The sequence below is a fragment of the Pristiophorus japonicus genome, chromosome 7 (genome assembly GCF_044704955.1).
Source record: "Pristiophorus japonicus isolate sPriJap1 chromosome 7, sPriJap1.hap1, whole genome shotgun sequence".
Taxonomy (NCBI): Eukaryota; Metazoa; Chordata; class Chondrichthyes; family Pristiophoridae; genus Pristiophorus; species Pristiophorus japonicus.
In genome coordinates, this window is record NC_091983.1 from 167,886,118 (window position 1) to 167,901,044 (window position 14,927).

The window sequence follows — 14,927 nt, forward strand, 5'->3', positions numbered from 1 at the left end:
GGACTGTTTTTATACATGGACAGCTTTATGTAGCCTTTTCCAGAATGAGAAGTTTTGATTCTGTTAAAGTCTTTGGTGAAAGAATAACTAGAAATCTTGTCGTTAAATAAGTACTGTTGCAATAAAGATACTAATTTGACCGCTATGTAAGAACATAAGAAATGGGAGCAGAGGTGGGCCATTCAATAAGATCATGGCTGATCTGCCTCAACTCCACCTTCCCGCACTATCCCACTATTACAAGGTAAATCTGACAGCAAAATTGTGTCCGCACATGGGCATTTAAATGCGGAAATCCAGAAGTTGCTGTCAGATTCTCTGCTCCTCCACAGGGTGCGCTGTTGCAGTCCTCACCAATAGACACGGCTCTGAGATCACTGTAATGGCGTGAAACTGGGGTACTTGCCCACTAATTCCACACTAAAGACGGCGGAAAAGGTGAGGGCTGGAGCATTTAGGAGTGAGTGAGTTTTTAAATAGCGTAATAACTAATAATTATTGCTGAACAACTTCTCTCGCCTTGAAAAATTTATTTTACTAGTGTGAAGTCTCATTCCCTCAGAAAAAAAGTAATGTTGCAGATTTTAAAAAATTGAATTTTTTTTTCTTTTTGTTTCTTATCTCTCTCCCTTAATCCCATCTTTATTTCCCAACCTTTATTTCACTTTCTCTACATCTTTTAAATCTAATTTGTATTTACCCTGGTTTGGATTCTGTCTGGAATTTTCCCATCAAAAAACGGATGGGTTTGGAGCGTAGGGATAGTTAAATCGTTTAAAAAATGTGAATCCCGACCTGATCCCGCCTCCAATTCGCCCACGTCCAGTTTCCCCAGAGGCGGGACAGGTTGCGGGAGACCAACACATTGCCAGGGGATGTTGCCTCAATTTAAATATTGTAATGAGGTTAGAAGCAGTTACCCCGCCCCCCCCCCCCCCCCATTTTGAATTTAAAATTTAACTACCTGTGGACAGGTTTCACACACTTCATGAAATAAAGCAATGAAACCAAGGTTGGGACTGCTGCATCCAAAAGGTAAGTGGCTTTATACCTACCTCCTGGATCCAGGGTCCATACCTAACCCAGCCCCCCGCGATGGAAACCCCGCCCCTGCAGACACCCCGCTCCCACATGAGGTCTCCGACCGCATTCCAAGGCACCTCCTCCTCCTCTCTTTCCCCCCACCCCTGCAAATAAAGATGTAGAGAGGCCGGTCACAATCCTCCGGTGGTTGACCCACGATCTGCCGGACTCCTGCTGATCCTCCGAGCACCCCCATTCCCGGCTGATCGCTTTCCTCCCCAACCCGCCTTCCCATACAAAATTCCAGCCTAGGTGTCTCAGTGCAGGTACTTTGATCTGATTGGGTGAAGAGCCTCACTGTTGCTTTGTCTGTTAATAGACGGCATAGATCCCCTTTAGCGTGCGCCCCTGACAAACCCACAAAATGTCTGTGGGCAGTTATCAGCGAGGCGAACGGCAAAAGCAGTTCCTTCACCGCTGAGAGCAAACTCCGGGCATTGTAACCCAATAATGGTTTGTAAAAGTTAGGGTATCGATTGCTTATCTCCCTCAATGGATGTAAGCTTACATATTGCAGATAAATAGAATCATAGAATGGTTACAGCACAGAAGGAGGCCATTCGGCCCATCGAGCCTGTGCCAGCTCTCTGTGCAAGAGCACTTCAGCTAGTTCCATTCCTCTGTTCTTTTCCGCTTAGCCCTGCAAAATGTTTTCCTTCAGGTACTTAAATGGCATGTTTGTACAGTGTGACTTATCTTTGCTTCTTATGACTTAACCTCATAATTTAAACAAAATGATATGATTTCCATTTAGCAATTTTTAATATTTTTTACTTTTGTTTTTTTTTGTTGATTTTAGGATAATCTCTTTGAATGGCATTTCACTGTCCGGGGTCCTCCAGACTCTGATTTTGATGGTGGTGTTTACCATGGCCGAATTGTGCTTCCACCAGAATATCCCATGAAACCACCCAGCATTATTCTTCTAACGGTAAGAGCGTTTTAGGTTTCTTAGCAAAGCAATGTGATAATTAAGGTCCTATCATTTCAGAGCAATGGAACCGCTGCATAAAAACAGTCCTTACTCTTCAGTTGATCAGCTAGTGTAACCGATGTGATTCTGGTTGTTGCATTCTATTTTATGGTTTTGTTCCCTTCACCTAAAACTCACTGGGTTCTTGGGTTAGTTTACTATTGTGTAGTGCCACAGAGTGGATTGTTCCAGGTTTGTGTCCTGATTTCATATATGAAGAGGTCTTGGTCAGGATCTTCTCCGAGAAGGCAAAAATCTTGTCATTCCCAGAGAACTTTTGTGTACAGAATATGGTGGCTGGTTACATAGCAGCTTAACAGCTTTTTAGTATCCTTTTTAAAATGAGTTATGTGATAGTGATGCTAACGTGCATTGCATATGATGTGGTGTGCAGTATGTTTTAATGTTCCCAAGTGTTGCATTCAGTTATTATGCTGGCCGTTGGATCAGTCACTAGCATGAAAAATACATTAGCATCCATCAGGCTTGCTAGACTATCATATCGATTTGAGAGGCATGCACAGGCTTTTCTTCTTGAACTAGTAGGTTGTGAGCGTCAGTTTGAGCAGAGAGCAGATTGTCGGTGTCGTTTGAAATGCCACTGGTTGGGGGTGAAAGTGCTGTAGCACTAAGGAAAGTGACATGGCAGAGTGTCGCCTATTATGAGATTATTTTAACACTCCCTCTACATGTGTCTGGTAAGCATCGTCCCTAATGATCTTTATATAATAATCCACCTTGTTCTGCCTTTCACCAATAAATGAGGGTTAAGTAGTAAAGCCTGTGTTTCCGGAGTCCTGAGGACTATAAGCTTAATCTGTCCCAGTTATATTCAGCTGTTTGCTCACAATCAGTGCTGCTAAAGCATAGGAAAGAGCTGATCTATATTTGTTTAGAAATATGTGCAGGAGTAGGCCATTCGAGCCTGCACCACCACCACCACCATTCAAGATGATCATGGCTGATCATGCAACTTCAGTACCCCATTCCTGCTTTCTCTCCATACTCCTTGATCCCTTTAGCTGTAAGGACCACATCTAATTCCCTTTTGAATATATCTAACGAACTGGCCTCAACAACTTTCTGTGGTAGAGAATTCCACATGTTCACAATTCTCTGAGTGAAGAAGTTTCTCCTCATCTCGGTCCTAAATGGCTTACCCCTTATCCTTAGACTGTGACCCCTGGTTCTGGACTTCCCCAACATCAGGAACATTCTTCCTGCACTTAACCTGTCCAATCCCGTCAAAATGTTATAGGTTTCTGTAAGATTCCCCCTCATTCTTCTAAACTCCAGTGAATACAGGCCCAGTCGATCCAGTCTTTCTTCATATGTGAGTACTGCCATCCCGGGAATCAGTCTGGTGAACCTTCGCTGCACTCCCTCAATAGCAAGAATGTCCTTCCCCAGATTAGGAGACCAAGACTGTACACAATATTGTGTGGCCTCACCAAGGAACTGTACAACTGCAGTAAGACCTCCCTGCTCCTATATTCAAATCCTCTCGCTATGAAGGCCAACATGCCATTTGCCGCCTTCAGTGCCTGCTGTACCTGCATGCCAACTTTCAATGTCTGATGTATCACGACACCCAGGTCTCGTTGCGCCTCCCCTTTTCCTAATCTGTCACCATTCAGATAATCTGCCTTCCTGTTTTTGTCACCAAAGTGGATAACCTCACATTTATCTACATTATGCTGCATCTGCCATGCATTTGCCCACTCACCTAACCTGTCCAAGTCACCCTGCAGCCTCTTGGCATCCTCCTCACAGCTTACACTGTCACCCAGTTTAGTGTCATCTTGGAGATATTACATTCAATTCCTTTGTCTTAATCATTAATGTATATTGTGACTAGCTGGGATCCCAGCACTGAACCTTGCGGTACCCCACTAGTCGCTGCCTGTCATTCTGAAAAGGACCCGTATATTATTCCTACTCTTTGCTTCCTATCTGCCAACCAGTTCTCTATCCACATCAATATATTACCCCCAATACCATGTGCTTTAATTTTGCACACTAATCTCTTGTGTGGGACCTTGTCAAAAGCCTTTTGAAAGTCCAAATACATCACATCCACTGGTTCTCCTTTGTCCATTCTACTAGTTGCATCCTCAAAAAATTCTAGAAGATTTGTCAAGCATAATTTCCCTTTCATAAATCCATGCTGACTTGGACCGATCCAGTCACTGCTTTCTAAATGCACTGCTCTTATATCTTTAATAATTGATTCCAACATTTTCTCCACTACTGATGTCAGGCTTAACTGGTCTATAATTCCCTGTTTTCTCTCTCTGTCCTTTTTTAAAAAGTGGGGTTACATTAGCTACCTTCCAAACCATAGGAACCGATCCAGAATCTATAGAAGGTTGGAAAATGACCACCAATGCATTCACTATTTCTTGGGCCATTTCCTTAAGTACTCTGGGATGCAGACCATTAGGCCCTGGGGATTTATCAGCCTTCAATCCCATCAATTTCCCTAACACAATTTCCTGACTAATAAGGATTTCCTTCGGTTCCTCCTTCTCCCTAGACCCTCAGTCCCCTAGTATTTCCGGAAGGTTATTTGTCTTCCATAGTGAAGACAGAACCAAAGTATTTGTTCAATTGGTCTGCCATTTCTTTGTTCCCCATTATAAATTCACCTGATTCTGACTGCAAGGGACCTACATTTGTCTTCACTAATCTTTTTCTCTTCACGTATCTATAGAAGCTTTTATGTTCCTGGCAAGCTTCCTCTCATACTCTATTTTCCCCCTCCTCTGCTGAATTCTAAATTTCTCCCAGTCCTCAGGTTTGCTGCTTTTTCTGGCCAACTTATATGCCTCTTCCTTGGATTTAACACTATCCCTAATTTCTCGTTAGCCACGGTTGAGCTACCTTCCCCGTTTTATTTTTACGCCAGACAGGGATGTACAATTGTTTGAAGTTCATCCATGTGAACTTTAAATGTCTGCCATTGCCTATCCACCGTCAACCCTTTAAGTTTATGTTCTCCAATGTATGACAATGCTCATTTTATAAGTCCTCAAACCTATAGATACATTCAGTGTGTTTTTTCACAGTCATTGAATGAATTAATTTTGAAAAGCAGTCACTGTTATGTAGACATACACGGCAGTCAATTGTGCACAGCAAGGTCCCACAAATAACAGATGTGATATATGAGCAGTAATTTTCTTTGCCATTGGTTGAGGGATAAATCTTGGCCAGGGCATTTGGCAAACACCCTGTTCCTCTTCAAGATCCATGGGATCTTTTATGTCCGCCTGAACAGGCAGGCTGGACCTCTGTTTAATGCCTCAATAATGTTAGTACTGCACTGAAGTGTTGAGTTAGATTATGTATGCAAGCTCCTGTGTGGGGCTTGATTCCATGACCTTCTGACTTGGATGGTGAGAGCAATACCAACTGAGCCAAGCTGATAATTATGTTAAGTGACTTAAAAAAAAATGCTATCTGTTAACTTTTTTGGGATGGGGTGAGGAGAGGCGGTTGAATTTCTTTCCTCCTCAAAGTGAGGGATGTTAGGGTAGGAAGCGGAATTTTTTCCTGCCTAACAATTTTCATCCTCCAAAGAGCACTTCCTACTGTTCCATTTTCCCCACCAGCCGTTTTTTTTGTGGCATATTTAAGGAAAACCCCTCGATGTCTGCGCTCCTCAAATTTTGCCTGCTTGAGCATCCCTGATTATAACTGCTCAACCATTGGTGGCTGTGCCTTCAGCTGCTTGGGCCCTAAGCTCTAGAACTTCCTCCCTAAACCTCTGTGCCTCTCTCTACCTCTCTCTCCTCCTTTAAGATGCTCCTTAAAACCTACCTCTTTGACCAAGCTTTTGGTCACCTGCTGTAATTTCTTCCTATGTGGCTCAGTGTCAGATTTATTTGTTTTGTCTTATAACACTGCTGTGATGTGTCTTGGGACATTTTGTTACGTTAAAGGCATTATATAAATAAAAGTTGTTGTCGAAGAGAACCAAATTATGCACCGTTGTGTTGCATAATCGAAATTGCTAAGAACAGTTTTGAGAGTTTAAAAGATTTTTCTAATGGTAATCTGAAGCATTTTGGTATTTCACTATGATTGTTTAAGAAATATTGAGAACAGTTGACAGCAAGCAGGTATTTACTATTTAGTGGTGCTACTTTACCAGGTCTTTTTCTGTTTCAGCCTAATGGAAGATTTGAAGTAGGAAAGAAGATTTGTTTGAGCATCTCAGGGCATCATCCTGAAACTTGGCAACCATCCTGGAGCAGTGAGTACCACCCAGAATCGAGGTCATAAACCTAAATCATCATCTCTTAACAGCTGTAGCATTGGTCACTAGAATTGTATCGTATTGCCTAGTGTGGTAACACAGTATTAGTTCCAGCACAGTATTAGTTCCAGCACAATATACTATGGAGTGGTACATGTAGGGTTACATCTAATTCCTGAGTTTCCAATTTTAGCTCGGCCACAGTAGCACGTTTTCGAGCAGATACTAGGTAGATTCTCCTCTGCCTATTCCCCCCCGCCCCATCCACCAATACTAATGTGAGCCGCAAGAAGCAGTTGTGCACTTTCTCGATCTCGCAATGGAGTTTTCTTTGTCCATTTGATTGCCTGACCCCTTAGCTTATTGTGTTGTGTAGTATGGACATAGACACAGAGGGAGAATGGGAAACAAATATACTGATTTATTTTTGTTTCATTTTGAAAGAAGCTGTTTTAAACCACGATATTGTATTTGTTCCTAGTACGGACTGCATTGTTGGCCATTATTGGGTTCATGCCAACAAAGGGAGAAGGAGCTATCGGTTCTCTGGATTATACTCCTGATGAGAGGAAAGCACTAGCCAAAAAGTAAGATTTTGTTGTGTCTATTACCAGTGTCTCAAATTTAAAATTCTCATTTAATTTATTTCGTAGTATCTGTGAAAGGCTTTCGGATGTTTTCCTATGTTAAAGGTACAAAATAAATGCAAGTTGTTTTTATCATCCCAGGTGCCTGTTTCCGTGAGCTAATCCGTGACTAGGGATCAGTTCCCATGGACTGGAGGGTAGCTAATGTAACACCACTTTTTAAAAAGGGAGGGAGAGAGAAAGCAGGTAATTATAGACCGGTTAGCCTGACATCAGTGGTGGGGAAAATGTTGGAATCAATTATTAAGGATGAAATAGCAGCGCGTTTGGAAAGCAGTGACAGGATAGGTCCAAGTCAGCATGGATTTATGAAGGGGAAATCGTGCTTGACAAATCTTCTGGAATTTTTTGAGGATGTAACTAACAGAGTGGACAAGGGAGAACCAGTGGATGTGGTGTATTTGGACTTTCAAAAGGCTTTTGACAAGGTCCCACACAAGAGATTGGTGTGCAAAATCAAAGCACATGGTATTGGGGGTAATATAATGACGTGGATATAGAACTGGTTGGCAGACAGGATGCAGAGAGTCGGGATAAATGGGTCCTTTTCAGAATGGCAGGCAGTGACTCGCGGAGTGCCGCAGGGCTCAGTGCTGGGACCCCAGCTCTTTACAATATACATCAATGATTTGGATGAAGGAATTGAGTGTAATATCTCCAAGTTTGCAGATGACACTAAACTGGGTGGCGGTGTGAGCTGTGAGGCAGATGCTAAGAGGCTGCAGGGTGACTTGGACAGGTTAGGTGAGTGGGCAAATGCATGGCAGATGCAGTATAATGTGGATAAATGTGAGGTTATCCACTTTGGGGCCAAAAACGTGAAGGCAAAATATTATCTGAATGGTGGCAGATTAGGAAAAGGGGAGGTGCAACGAGACCTGGGTGTCATGGTTCATCAGTCATTGAAAGTTGGCATACAGGTATGGCAGGCGGTAAAGAAGACAAATGGTATGTTGGCCTTCATAGCTAGGGGATTTGAGTATAGGAGCAGAGAGGTCTTGCTGCAGTTGTACAGGGCCTTGGTGAGGCCTCACCTGGAATATTGTGTACAGTTTTGGTCTCCTAATCTGAGGAAGGACGTTCTTGCTATTGAGGGAGTGCAGCGAAGGTTCACCGGACTGATTCCAGGGATGGCTGGACTGACATATGAGGAGAGACTGGATCAACTGGGCCTTTATACATTGGAGCTTAGAAAGATGAAAGGGGATTTCATAGCAACATACAAGATTCTGATGGTTTGGGACAGGTTAAATACGGGTAGATTGTTCCCGATGTTGGGGAAGTCCAGAACCAGGGGACACAGGCTTAGTCCTAACTGGCCTACCCCTTATCCTGAGATGAAGAGAAACTTCTTCACTCAGAGTTGTTAACCTGTGGCATTCCCTGCCGCAGCGAGTTGTTGATGCTGGTTCATTGGATATATTCAAGAGGGAGTTAGATATGGCCCTTACGGCTAAGGGGATTGAGGGGTATGGAGAGAAAGCAGGAAAGGGGTACTGAGGGTATGATCAGCCATGATCTTATCAAATGGTAGTGCAGGCTCGAAGGGCCGATAGGCCTACTCCTGCACCTATTTTCTATGTTTCTACTTTTGTCCACTAGAATTTGGCTACGTCATATAGTGTTGGTGAGTGTGATGTTATCAAGTGCTCATGGATCTGTCATTGTGATGCTCACTGTAAATGAAAGGGTGTGTAATTTTCTAATAACGGTAATTATACCAAGAAATACTCAATGTATTGTGTAACCACTAAGATGTTTAAGTTTTGATAACCTTTTCCTAATTGGGTGTAAGGGACTGCTTTGAGGAATGTAGTCTCCTAAAATGGAGCTGTTTAACCTAGTCTTCATTTGTAGTCCCAAAATATAACTGAAGCCTCTACCTTTTCAACTGTTTTCTGTGGACAACTGCTCTAAATAAGCAAATTCTAATGTCAATTAAATGCTAATTGCTGTAGCTGAGGTAAGTTTGCTGGGACTGCAGAAGATAGTCTTCTGTTCAAAGTTAAGTTTATTAAGTAGCAATTTGCTCTTTCATGAGTGATATTTGAAGTTTTATTTTATACTGTTTATTTTTACAAAAGTTTTCATACTCTTAGAACATGATTTCACAGAATATGCTTTACAATAGTTGCAGTCAACCACAGTGAGGGTCATGCATCCTTCGAAAGTTTTATACATTAGGTTGAACGGTGCTCGTTGATGAGGCTGAGGTCCTCACTCATCAGTGGTGCTAGGGTTTTGTGGGGAAGGGGATGATGTGCTGCAGTAGATTATAGAAGCAACAGGGTCTTGTCAACATTTTGCATTTGGTGGTCTTTCTCCTCGGCACATAGCCTTGAGCTGCATCTACCGATGTTTCTCATGAGTTTTTTTAAACTTGGCTCATGATGATGATTCCTGTTGTGATTTGATTTATAATTGCATGCAAGACTATAACTTTTTCATTGAGATTATTCTTTTTCAAACATTCCCAGGATTTTCACATTCTCAATTCCATCTTGCTTTCATCAAGCAGATCTGACATTGGCTCTTCTGTTGTGTATGAAGGATGCAAAAACTCCAATGTGGATTTGAATTTGTGAATTACTTGGGATACAATTATAATTTGAATCTATTCCAAACTTAACCTCTATATATGGTACTCCAATATGCATTCAGTTTAATCCATGTACGCAATACAATTGCAAAGCCCCAGCTAACTGCTACAAAAAGGAAGGGGTCACTCACATTCCCAAGAAGAGGAAACAGTCTTACCTATTCACCTTATGGAACTCTTCATAAGTTTAACATTCTCCCTCCTTCAGTGGAAATAATCCTAGTGTTTCAAGTCTTTTTTTCATAATTATAGTTTACCATCCCTGGTATCGGTTTGTTTTGGAATTTACAGACTTAAAGCTAGTATAGAAAGGGACCAAATGTTTATATGAGAATATGCCACAACCCACTATTTAAATTGATTGTCTCTGCTATTGTAATAAACAGATTGCAAAGGGCCATGAGTTTCACTGAATTTTGTGTATTGCCTTTTAACAGCAAATGTTTTTACAATTTAGGTCACAAGACTTTAACTGTGAAAATTGTGGTTCTCACATGAGGACAGCCCTGCTTCCATGCACAGCAAGTAGCATTCCAAGTCTGGCTGATGTGGAGGCCAAAGAATTAGCAAAGCAAATCAGTTTTAAGGTATGTTGGCTTTTATAAAATATATACAGTATTTATTAAATATTTCTTTATATTAGTTTGCATTTAGTTGCGCCCATCCATGTTACCTTGTAAACCAAAGGAGTGGATGGCTTGCATATTCTCTGGAAACTCTGACATTGTAAGCCTTATTTGTCTTTTTGAAAAGTTCTAAAATAATTCATCTGTAGCGGTGAAGGAAAGGACTACCTTTCATTGATTTGCGTACAGCAAATGATATAAATGGCCATTTAATGTATTTTTAGTCTTAATTGAGGGAGGAATGTTAGCCAGGGTTCCCTGCTCTGTACGCTTGATAGGCAGACAGGGTCTCAGTTTAGTGTCTCATCCAAAAGACGGCACTTAGCAATGCAACATTCCCTCATTGGTGCATTGAAGTGTTGAGTGAGATTATGTGCTGAAGTCCTGTAATGCAGTTGAAACCACAACTTCTGAATCCGAGATAAGAGTAGAGTGCTACCAACTGATCCAAGTTAACTGTTTCAAGATTGTAACTGCAATATTTATCTTTCAATAGACAGAGACGAATTCTGCTACCAGTGTTGTCGCTGAACCCTCTCCAGCACTAATAAAAAGTGAAAACCAAGATGTTGAAGTCCCCCATCAACTTCCATTCACTCACACCAATCCAGAAACAGAAGCTGTAACAGAGGTGTGTAAATCAATTTGTCTCTTATCTTTAGCCTCACCTGTGCATCAAGTTTTCCTTGAGCAGATCTGTCTTTATGGAGACTAATAATTCATATGAACGGTTTCACTATAGATGAGCTGAGGGCAAGAGTAAAAAAACATTTATTTATATTAACCTAATCTTAATCTGGCCTTTTAGCACATCAATTTATCAGGAAATATCAATGTAGTAACACATTGTAATGCCTTTGTACTATGAAACCCAATGTTAGAAATGAAATTAACAGATACTATCTCACCAACTACTTTGTTCATCTTTTGATTGCCATTTATTTAGATGAATTTTGCACCCCTTAGGGTGTGGGGGTCACGTCAGTGCCTAGAGGTGGAACATTTAGTCCAATTAATCCACTTACTGGGGTACGGTAGCATAGTGGTTATGTTACTGGACCAGTAATCCAGAGGCCTGGACAAATGATCTGAAGACATGAGTTCAAATCTCACCTTTAGGGAATTTAAATTCAATTAATGATGGGATAAAAAGCTAATAGTAATGGTGATCATGAAACTACCAGATTGTCGAAAAAACCCATCTGGTTCACTAACATCCTTTAGGGAAGGAAATCTACCATCTTTGGAAGGAAGTCTAGCCTATATGTGACTCCAGACCCACAGCGGTGTGGTTGACTCTTAACTGCCCGCAGTTGTATTCAAGAAGGTGGCTCACCACCACCACCTCAAGGAAATTAGGGATGGGTGATAAATGATGGCCTTGCCAACGACGTCCACATCCTGTGAATGAATAAAAAAAATCTTTGTAACCACAGCACTCTTTTATACTAAAGTATGGCTTCATAGTACAGTGGCACCAAAATAAGTGCCCTGACCTCTACTGCCTTCAGCTTTTTGTACATGTACATGTGCATGCACTGCTGGCTTGTCTCTACATGCTCTGAATTGATCATGGTTGAAATGTTTTTTTGTTGTGGTTCTTGTCCTGGAGGCAATTTCAGAAATTTTTGTTTGCCATGTACATAATGGCAAATAGATGTCATTTTTTTTGTGTGGCTTAACACAATTTTTCCATAGAGGATACCTAATGCAGCTGATTCAAACTGATTAATATGATGTCAATTTGGATCAGACACTGAATTGGCAAAGAAATATTTCTCTAAATAGCGCTGCTAATATGTGTCTGATCATATTAGATAAAGCATATTTCTATGTATTTCTAAAAGAGTGGGTAAAGTTTAAATTAATACTTCTGTAATTTTATATTTACAGGAGAAGGCATAATAATGACAACTTGTCTAGCTGTCTCATTTAATTACTTACTCAGACTTGCTTTCTTCTACTCCATTCGATTCCCAAAACTATCTGGACACCTCTCTGGTCGCTTATCTTTTTCTATTCATTGAGAATGGCCATCCACCCCTTACTAACTCTATTCTAACCCTCTCTGACCTGGTAGTTTTCCATTCTCTGATCCAACCCTGATATCATAAAAACTGCTGATAAAAGAGGATGCTGTTCTTTGTTTCAAGGATCTATATTTGGCTGAGGCTGAATGGCAACTGTTTGCCTCCTATTGCTCTCTGAACCATGTTCCCATTACTGAACACCAAGTCGTCATTTTCCAAACTATTACTGATCTCCACTCTTGGCGATCTTCTCCCCCCTACTACCTGCAGCCCTATTGCCTCCAACCTCATTGTTCCTTAACCACATGCAGCATGTTTTTGCCTCATCCCTAGGATGCACTGCCTCAGCCGACTGATCTGTTTGTCAAGTCCAACTAAACTAATTTTTCTTACTCTGTTCTTTCCTGCCTTGTCCAGTCCCTACTCACTTGCATCCATGCTTCCTCTCAGACCTGCTGCCACCGTAGATTTTCTGATCATAATGGACACCTCCATTACTGACCAGGATGGTCTTTAGGTCCTCCACTCCTTCCTGGGAACAGTGACCCAGCCAGTCCCCTTCCACCACCACTCTCCTCTGGTTAAACTAGATCTTCGCTTGAATATTTAATTACAGTCACTGCCTCCAGATTAAAGGTACATGGGAAGCAGCTGCGCCTGTTTTTTTGCATTGTATATAGAATTCTCTTGTTCTAATCCTACTGGGAGCTCTTTCTGTCTTTCATTTTTGCTGCATTGATGATTGTTTTGGATGCTCCTTTTTGCAATTGGATTACGATTACAAAGGGTATACGGCACAAACAGGCCATTCAGCCCAACCTGTCCATGTCGGAGTTTATGCTTCACTCGAGCCTCGTCTTGTCTTTCCTCCGATTCTGAGAATTTCATTCACTGCTTCTAAATCCCATCCATCTGTTACCTTTTTTGTGGTCTATTTTTGATTCTTCTCTTCTCATCCTGAAATTATTTCATAAGTTTATGTGCATGACAATATATATCACAAGCCACTGCCTCCACCAACTGCCTGGATCATCATCATCTCTCTGTTACATTTTTTCTGATGCCACTTTCCACCAGAGCCTTTGAAACATCCTTTTCTCAGCTAAGGTTTACAGTAGGTGATCGGATCTTTAACCAGCCCATTTCCCAAACCTCTGCCCTCATCCCCTCTCTCCCCCTCTCATCAACAGGATGCTCCTTGTCTTCACCTTCCACACCGCCACCCTTTACATTTGCTCGATCATTTTCTGCCACTTACATAATGACCTCAGCACCAAGCATAGCTCCTCTCTCTCCCTCTCTGCTTTCCAGAGGAACTGTTCCTTCCAAGATACCCTTGCTCATTCTTCTAATACCCATCCCTAAATTAGTGGCCCTTCTCCTGGTACCTATCCATGAAACTGAAAATGCATCACTTGTCTATTTGCCTCCTCTCATACCATATCGTCCAGGCTGAAAATATTTCCATGCAAGGCAGCAATTTGATGTACTTCCTGAAATCTAGTATGCTTATTTGCTGCTCTCTACAGTGGGGAGACTAAATTCATACCAAGTGATCGTTTTGCTAAACACCTCGCTACTTTTAACTGCTGCTCCCATTCCCATTCTGACCTCTTCATCTTTGGTCTACTACACTGTTCCAGGTTCAATGCAAGTTTCAGAAACTGTATCTCATCTTTCTCTAGGGCAGTGTGAAACTCATGGTCCTAACATTGGCTGCAATAACTTTAGACCTTAGTTACATCTTCCATTTTCTTTACAGCAAGGGTGTTTCAGTGTCTAGGGAAGATGATGTTTTGGGTACAAACTCTGTTCAAAACAAAGTGCTCATGATGAGTGTTGGCTTGGTTTTTTTTTCTCCCCATTTGCAACTGGGAGACACTGTGTCTTGCCATTATTTTCTGTTTTAATTTTAGATCAGTTTCTCTTATTTTCTTGTGACCCTTTTCTAAGTCTTTTTTCACCTTCTTAACTACTTTTAGTTTAGTTTAATGTCTTTTCATCACATCCTCATCTTTGAGATCACAATTTTTTATTAAATAGTGTTGAAGTCCATTCAACCCCTTTAACTCCCAAGCCATTGTTTGGACTATTTTGTTTCTCCCCTCACCTATTTTCTCAGAGATGGCCTCTTCAACCCTGCTCTCATCAAAATTTCTGCAGACACTAGACAATGCATGAATCCAGCAGCCTCTCCCCAAGCTTAGCTCGTCTAGGTCTTCCATGGAGCTAACTTATGAGATTGGCATCCTGCTGCAAATTGACACTTTAAAAAAAAAAAAATGTGTATTTTGCTCTTCCTGCTTTCTAGCGCAGGTGCTTATAATTAAACAGATCCACCAGAAAGTAGTTGTTGATGTAGGTGCTGTTGCCTGATTTTTCATCAATTCAGATGTTCAGCCAAACCCAAGCAGCTCATCAGCAGCATCCTACCTTTGGCTGTCCACTACCTAGAATCTCAGATATCGGCAACAACATAAATTGTAAAGATCAGCAGCTACATCTGTTCCTCGCCTTTATTAACTGGTTAGCCTGTTTCATTGTAATTGTCTTCACAGTGCCAGTAAACTGGTTAAAACAATTTTGGGCAACTAGGTTTTGATCCAGTAAGTTAGTCACCATTCTGGTGAGACCAGTCTATATAGCACCTTTTAATTTAGGTGAAGGGTGGCAGCATGTTAAATTCTCCATTGTGGAAGTATCAGGCT

At 41.4% G+C, this 14,927-nt stretch overlaps 1 protein-coding gene across 1 annotated transcript in view; it reads left to right on the forward strand.

Moving 5' to 3' along the window:
* Positions 1–14,927, forward strand: part of ube2j1 (ubiquitin-conjugating enzyme E2, J1) — a 41,815-nt gene that overhangs the window by 14,059 nt on the left and 12,829 nt on the right. Inside the window, exons 3-7 of the mRNA XM_070885550.1 lie at positions 1,883–2,014; positions 6,230–6,314; positions 6,799–6,904; positions 10,021–10,150; positions 10,686–10,820. Coding sequence (XP_070741651.1) covers positions 1,883–2,014; positions 6,230–6,314; positions 6,799–6,904; positions 10,021–10,150; positions 10,686–10,820 — 588 coding nt within the window. The remainder of the gene's footprint in view (positions 1–1,882; positions 2,015–6,229; positions 6,315–6,798; positions 6,905–10,020; positions 10,151–10,685; positions 10,821–14,927) is intronic.